Source organism: Netta rufina, assembly GCF_964035555.1.
Source record: "Netta rufina genome assembly, chromosome: 1".
Classification (NCBI taxonomy): domain Eukaryota; kingdom Metazoa; phylum Chordata; class Aves; order Anseriformes; family Anatidae; genus Netta; species Netta rufina.
In genome coordinates, this window is record NC_140123.1 from 115,143,959 (window position 1) to 115,152,136 (window position 8,178).

General features: G+C 35.1%; 1 protein-coding gene across 1 annotated transcript; it reads right to left on the reverse strand.

Moving 5' to 3' along the window:
• Positions 1-750: 750 nt before the first annotated feature.
• TRAT1 (T cell receptor associated transmembrane adaptor 1) lies at positions 751-6,555 on the reverse strand (the record flags this gene model as incomplete). The annotated part of the gene is made up of 5 exons (XM_084286574.1): positions 6,444-6,555; positions 4,784-4,820; positions 2,828-2,889; positions 2,227-2,285; positions 751-1,011 (listed from the first exon to the last, which is right to left on the reverse strand). The coding sequence occupies exons 1-5, from the start codon at positions 6,547-6,549 to the stop codon at positions 751-753; spliced, it is 525 nt and encodes a 174-aa protein (XP_084142700.1). The 5' UTR covers positions 6,550-6,555.
• Between the last annotated feature and the right edge of the window lie 1,623 nt (positions 6,556-8,178).

The following is an 8,178-nucleotide window of genomic DNA, read 5'->3' on the forward strand; positions in this document are numbered from 1 at the left end:
GAAAAAATCCTCTACAGGAGATTTATTGGTACAGATCATTTGTCAATATCTTATTCTTGAATATAGATGAATAAAATACTGTTAGTAGAGGAATGAAGATTTGATATGTATGTTGATATTATTCACAGAAGGAAACTGAAGATATATGAGTTTCTTTTAAATCTGCCTAGATGTACAGGTACTACTTAAAAAAAGTTGTTAAATTATTCTGCAATTAGCTTTAAGTATATTCTTTTAATACCGTAGGCTGCTGACAGTGGGGAAGTACACAATGTTGAACAGCAGATCAGTGTTTAACTGGGAAAACAACTAAATCCTTAAGTGTACTTGTGCAAAACACCATTTCTTTTCAAAAGTATTGTGAAAACCTATACAGAAGAACAGTCGTACTGTGCAGGAGTTCTTACACACAAATGAGTAGGTCATCTGTTACTGTTTGAAGGTTGATGGTTGTTTTAAACGAAGGTTTAATTTTGACTTGAATACCATGTGAATCCTGCTCCTACAATTCCCTTTCAAAACTTCTTCAGGAGGACAGGCCCTTTAAAGTGGCAGTCTGGACCTATAGTTAGTTCTTGCTTAGTCCGTGGATTTGCTTGGAAGACAATTTGGAACATTTAACTTACCTGTTTTACACCTATATTTGGTATGTTAGTTTGACAGGATACAATCTTTAATTGTTCACCTTTCCTCCAGAACAACCAAAGCAGATCTCACTTTGTGATTGCATATTTGGTTCATGAAGCTACTTCAAATGTTCTCTCCATCTGTTGTATGAATCAAACCCATTAGTCTTATGGGATCATCATGAATGGCTTCTATGTTGACTGTGTTTTCAGCAGCCAGCTGATCACTGTTGAGGTAAATGCTAACTTTTGAAGTGATAATGGTGGGTTTGGATGATCTTTCTTCATCCTCTACTGAAGGGTCTTTTTTTCTCCTTGGTTTTCTGCGTTTTCCCTTGACACTGTGATCAAGTGAGGCATAACACATCTGATGGTCAGGCTCCACCTAGAAGGAAATTCACTTTGCATTTAACATTCCGTAGTCATGCTTGATTTAGAATTATGTCTAAGGCTTCCAGTATGTCTGTATTGTTATTGTGGTTGGGGCTGAAGCTTACACAAACTAGCTGTAAATGAACTAATTGAAAGTACAGATGATTAAGCTATGGCAGCACAGAAAACAGACCAACAAGAACCTAATGGTAAATGACTCATGTTCTTGAAATAATGGCAGTAAGGAAAAAAATAATTAAGGTATTTTTCCCTCTATGGAAATAAGAATAGCTTATATAATCAGCCCAAGTTCTTTGGGATGCAAGGCATTGTTGGATCTGTTTTTCTTCCCCCATTTGATCTGTTAGAATGCCACTGTTCGCAACAACAGTTTTTGCAGGCTTTGTGTGGAAAACAAAAGCTGGGCGATTCTTTGTTCTATACCTCATCTGATTTCCAGTGCAAAATGTATGTTGTGTGTATGTGTGTATCCACTGCTACTTTCTATATGTTTTTCAAGTCAAATTGTTAAGTGCTTTTGGCATTGGAATTTTCATAGATGATTCTGTTTCTGTGAAGTTTATGTTAACAGATCTTTAGATAAGAAAGGATGTGTCTTCCCCCTGGAAGCATCCTGAGAGAGAGAGAGGCTGGAAATAACTCCCTATGAAATACCTGGAAATCAATTCAAAAATTGATACTAGGAATGCTTCAATTACAGACAAATTTCAATAGAAGCTTGTATGCTTTTAGGTATCCAAGTAACAACAAGATAAAAATCAATAGAAAATCAGTTGTCTTTCATTTGTTAAGACAGATTTTTGTGCTGGGCAGGAGTAAGTCAGTCATACTCACGATTATCATGTGATGCAGTTGATGTTTTCATTTGGTTGATGTCCAAAACAAATACAATTCTTCATATAAACCATGGCAGAAGATGCATGCTTAATTGAGCCTGATCTACATTCCTGTGACTGAGCTTTATTATGCCATATGGATAGAAATGAGCAGTCCATAATTCTCCTGCTTCCTTTTCTAATGGCCTAGACTGAATTAAGTGTCAAGTCAGTGCTTAAATTTCCTGATGAACTGAAACACTCAAGCATGGTAACTTTTATGATGAGCAATGTAAGAATTTGAGTTACTTATTGTCATGGGATTACCACAAAAAGTCTGAAACAGACCTTGTTACCCTCATTCAGATATCCAAATTTAAAAATGAAGATACCTGTAGCTGGTTAACTGGCATTTGAGGCTGGGACTTCATCTGCTCATAACAACATTCCTCTGTAATTTACCAAAGTAGAAAAATGTTTTAGTTATTAAAGACATCCTACTGAGGATTAAAAAATCCAATTAACAAATCCCCCTGACAGAAATAACCCCACCCCTTTACCCCCACCAATTTACTTTGATAGAAGCTTATCTTGTTTTGAAGTGACATACAAGTCTCTTACTCTGCTTACAGAGTAGCTTAGAAATTCAGGCACAGATACTCTAAAATGGAAAATAATGTTCTATTCATGTGGATAGTAAGCTTCTATTTATTCACTAAAGGGACATCATTTTAGACTGCTAGAACATATGAGGGTAACTTCACATACCAAAGTGTTTGGCAGTAGAGGTGATCTATTCAGTAGATGACCTGGTCTTATAAACAGTGCAGTATTTTGGTTTGCTGTTCTACCCCAAGTAGATATCAGTACAGCAATTAAAAGAGGAAAGGATTCTCAGGTTTTCTGAGAAACACAGAATGTGTTGGTCATTTTGCTTTCAATTTCACATTTCTTATAACCACCAAATAGACACGTTTTTAATGTGAGGCTTACCTAAAACTTCTTGACTGAGATTGCCGTAAACTGGGTCATCTTCTGTGTAATGGTCATCATAGCTAGAATGGGAATGGAAAGATATTTTAAAATCACATAATAAGCTTTATTTAAGACCCCGCTATTCTACTTCGAACATTTTACACAAATCTACAGTAAAAGATTGTATATGACCTAAAAAACAACACGAAGAATATCTGGGGCGATGGGAGGTAATAACACTGTATTTGCAGAAGGGGAAGAAAAGGCACTGTCAATATTCTGAAGAGAAATTTATTATCTAGCCAAGGATAGAACTCTTCTTTCCTGTAACTTAAGTAAGTATAAAGGCAGTCTCAAGACTACTAAGCTACTGGTTGATGGAGTTCTAAAAATATTAATGATCTCTTAGTAACAGTGAGATAACTGTGAGAAGTGGCCCAAAAAGGACTTCATGGGTAAATGTAACCAATCTCTTGCTTTATTGGCTCACATACCATATAATCATTTGAGAACTACGTCAAACTTTTCTAATTCTGCTACTCATATTTATAGAGACTGCTGTGATAAAGACCAAAATAAAATTCATTCACTGTTGAGTTACACACCTTCATCCTCAAGCTAAAGTTCTTTAACCTACAGAAATGTGCTCCCTTTCAGATGATAACTTCATGTGCAGAGGTTGCTTAATCCATCTGAACCTCTACTTTGCAAGCTAAATTTGACAAGTCTGGGGGAAGCAGGTGAAGGTCAAAGAGGCCCAGTATAGTAGTGTGGCACAACAGGAGTGTAACTTTAGAGTCAAACAATTGTTGCTAAGGAGTAGATAAACCTGCATGTCGTTGGGAAGGAGGGATAAATTCTATTTAGCTCAAGCCTGGTTTGATTCACTGAAATCCAATTAACAATTAGAGTATGAGGCACAATCCTGGAGCGTGGCTCTTAGTTGGGTTCCATTTGAAGGGAACCCTATTCACATCCTCCAAGGCCACTTTGCAATACAAACTAAGGAACTAAATGGTGCTTTTGGGGAGGATGTTCTTAAAAAAGTGCACTCCTGATTGAACTAAAATTCTTATGTCAATGCACCTAGACAAGACCAGAACAAAGTTCAGCTTTGGCTATTTAATGGTATTCTGTATTCCATTACCTGTTGTTTCTTGAAAATGTTTTTAAGCATGTTTGTAAAAACAAGAATCATTAGAGTGAAGCACAGCGTGATCCTGTTCCCATTGCATCCCTATACTGTGACTTGTAAAGAGGATGTAGTGATGCAATCTTAGACTGTTTTTTTCAGTGGTATAATCAGCTGAACAGACAGTAATGAACAGAGGGACTTCCCAATTTCAAGTAAGCACGTCATTGAGGATTGGTTTGGGGAGAAAGACAACAGCTTTTGTATTTTTGTTTCAAAGGCATCTTATATTTGTGTTGAGGTGCCTTCTATCTCTGTTTTCTAAAGTAATTTCTTTAATATGGAATAAACTGGGGAGAGATCAGGAGCTGTCCAGCATCTGGAACCGACGCAAACAGACTGATTTAGGGCTTTTGAATGCAATGTGCAAAAGGAGGTTATGAAAAGTAAATACACACAAGTTACTGTTCCCCAAGTATTAAATATCAGACTGTAATTTCTCATTATTTTCTGAGTTCTCTTTAATTATAGTAGATTCATTGAATTGGAGTGATAGTGTTTTGACTCAATGTTTTGCATTTACTTCAATACATAAAATAATCATATCAGCATGCAGTTATTTATTGTTGAGTAAATGACTGGAGTACATCCCTCCTGTGTGAAATTATTTCCCTCCCCCCTTCACAGAACTTTTTTTTTTCCCGTAACTCTCCTGCTCTCCAGTAGTGCCAGGCAGGCCATGTGAGATAATGGATTTCCCCCATGTCTTCCGTCTAAAGCCATCTGTCATAATTTATTGCTTATTTTGCCCTTCTCAGAAAGAAATTTTTTATCCAACTTACCTTGGACTGTTGTCTTCATAGTCTTTATACATTTTAGCTAGAAAATTTTTAACAAAAAAAAAAAAAAAAATGAATGAAATATGTTATTTAAGAGTGCTTCAGATAATTGTCCTAACTGACACACTTTTGATTTCACTGTACAGAAGTAGGTCTTCCAGGCTCTATTTTTTTTAAGCAACATATATGTTTATTATATATAATCCCTTCTCCCAAAAATGTACTATAACACATGGGATTCATTTCTTGTTTCCTCCTCCTCCTACTTCTAACATATCTTTTTCTATGCCTAGGGAGGTGCATCGTGTTTATATCAGAAGATGAAGGGTTCGTTAGTTTTTTTTTTTTTACTAGTTTCTTCTGTCTCTGAAAGAGAGAGATCCTGTGATCCACAGATGAAGAAACTGAAGCAGAGAGGCAATAACCACTAAGAGATTTATTGCTAGAGCTTGATTAATAACTCAGGAATGCCTGACTTTCTATCTCGTGCTCCAGGACTCCAGAATTTACCATGGTAAGGCTTTGATACCAGAACACTATAGCGTCAGCCAATCTGACTGCAACCTTGCTCAAGGTTAGTTTTGTAAATGACTGTGATTTTTCATCATATCTACCTAATAACACTAAAAATCAAGACAAAACAAAGAAGTGACACTCTCCTTCCCCTCCCAGAACACTCCAGCACCTCTTCTAATAGCCTGTAGTCATACCAATTTCTCTTATTGGTGATTACAATTTATAAACATGAGCCTTCTGCTTATGTGGATTACGTATGCATGTAAGTGTTCAAAGTAGTTCGATATAAGTGTTTGCCTGCCCATTCATATTCATACAGCACAAGGTACAATTTTCCCCTGTAAAGACAGGTTTTCCTGAAGGGTTGCAGTAGGATTGTACAACTGATTATAGAATTATATGCAGAAGATTGGTTGTACTGTCATAGTCGATCACATTAACTTTTTTTTTTTTAATTTTAACTAAAAACAGAGTATGAGTGTAGTCATCCTCTAACAAAAATAAAACAAATGAGTTCATTATTGTCAGTGATGCTTTGGTTTAAGAGATAGAATCCCATGATGAAAAGCAAGTTGGTTTGTTTTGAAAGTAAACTGATTAAACTGATTAATTATGAAATATTAATATTAAATCTTAATATCAATATTAATCTAATTATGAAATCCAACATTCAAATAAACATTCAGAAATTTAGGGAAGATAAAACTTTCTCAGATGTATTTTGTGTTAGTACAGCTACTTAAAATCATTTTTAATTTAAAGTACAGTTGATAAATAAGTTACATGAAATGTACTCCTTAAAAAATATGAATTAATGACTTTAAAAATACACTATACAAATAAAACATTAAGCAGAAATAATTTTTTCACCCTGTATATTTTCTGTTGGTTTATCATCAGAGGACAAGTTTGCATAGTGGTTTTTAGCAGTCCGTTGGGCAGGTAATAATCACTCTGTAATCTTACCTGCTTCTCCTAAAAATTTTAAAAGTTACATCCTGACAGCTAGAATCATTCTTGTCAAAGAATAACTTTAAGACTCAAAAGAATAAATCTTTTGGCTTGACATCTCCCAGAAATGATGGGTTTCTCTCAAGGTACTTTTAAACAGTCAAATTCCTTTCCTTACAGAGACAACATTACTTACTTTCTTGCTTCTTTTTCATATAGTGTGAAATATTCAGTATCAATGAAACAATCAGAGCCAGACTCAGAAAGGCCAAAACTCCCCAGACAGAAGGATGGCATTCCATTTCTGTAACTGAAGGAAAATCATTTTATATTATGTATTGTCTAACAATTACACTGTATTCTTTGTGTTTGGTTGATTTTTGCTTTCTGTAATTCAAGCCTTTTGTTGGTTATTCTGTGGCAGCCATTGCTTTATGAGCTATATAATTAATATCAAAACCAGATACAAAATAACAAGAAAAAAACATCCATAAACTGTTAACAGAGCTGTAGTTTCATAGCAAATCAGCCAAAGGCTGGAGTACTAGTTTGCCTGTAAAATGGAGTAAAAATCACAAATTGCTTAAAAAAAAAAAAAAAAAAAAAAAAAAAAAAAAAAAAAAAGGAAATGAATAGCTTTGAAAGTGTTTTTCTAATTGCCTTTAAAACAAATAAATAATAAAAAAAAAAGTAGCTGGAGCAGAGCAGAGGTTAGATGACACTGGCAGAGTGAGATTCAATCAGGTCCATAATATTCCTATTTGGCTTTGACATAGCTGAATTCCTTCAGGGGCTTAATGTTTTGTTTACTTTTTAAAGGAAAGCTGAGTAAAGGAATGCATCACTATACATTCACATGTTGCAGGGGCAACAATGCATTTAATCCTATTGAGAAGACAAAGCTTTGTTCCTTGGCTCACTGACATCAGCTCACCTTCAAAATTGCCCCTTCTGGTTTTTGTTCCCTGATTACATAAAGAGTTGAAAGTTGAAAATCTCTTTTAGTTTTGTTTAATTCCAATCCACAGATGTTATGATGATTAAGCAAGATAAGATAATCCTTGTTAGTAAGAAACTGTGTCACGTAGACTTCTGTAGCACTTTTCCTTCCTCTCTTGAAGCACTATGAAGCACTTACCTTCTCTCTCTTTTTTAAAGGAACAAAGCAGAACAAATAACCTGTGAATTCCTGACAGCTTTGTAACTGTTTATTCCACATAGTCCTTCCAGTGGGCATTTATTCCATTCTTTCAAACTAAATATCCCATTCCCATTCCTTTTTTTTCTCCTAGTTTAGTTCTAGAAAAGTTGTTTGAGGGCTCTCCTTTACTGCAATTACACTTTTCGTGTTGAAAGGCACTTTTTTGCAATGAGATACATGATTGAGATATTCATTACAAGAGAGAAAACACCATGAGATAACTATATATAATTTTCCAGAGGAGGTATTAAGAAAAAGGGAGATCTCACCCTGAGAATATGTAATAACATCATGAGTAACCAGTGTTTGGAACCAGGTTACTCTATAATGAGTCACTAGAAAAAAATTGCATCCTATGCAGCCTGCCCAAAACTATAAGAAGTCTATGCCAAGGACAGGAAATTTTAAGTCTCAATGTAGTTTAACTCAATAATCATCCTTCCTTCTTCTTGTGTTCTATCTCTTGTGAAGTGATTGCTTTCCATTTTTCTTATGTTCATTTATTACTGCTTTTCCTAAGACTGTATTTTGTTCAGCGAGCAAAAACAGTATTGTAGCCTGAGAGAAGGACACGTGTACAAAAACCCTGTGATTCATTGGAATAAAAACAGGGAGTAGATAACAAATATACAGCTTGGATCTGAGTGTGTACCTTTTTCTAGGTATTGAAGGCTATCATTTATTTGTCTGTTTCAGGAATTCTATTTTCCCTTGGTGTTTCTAGAGAAAA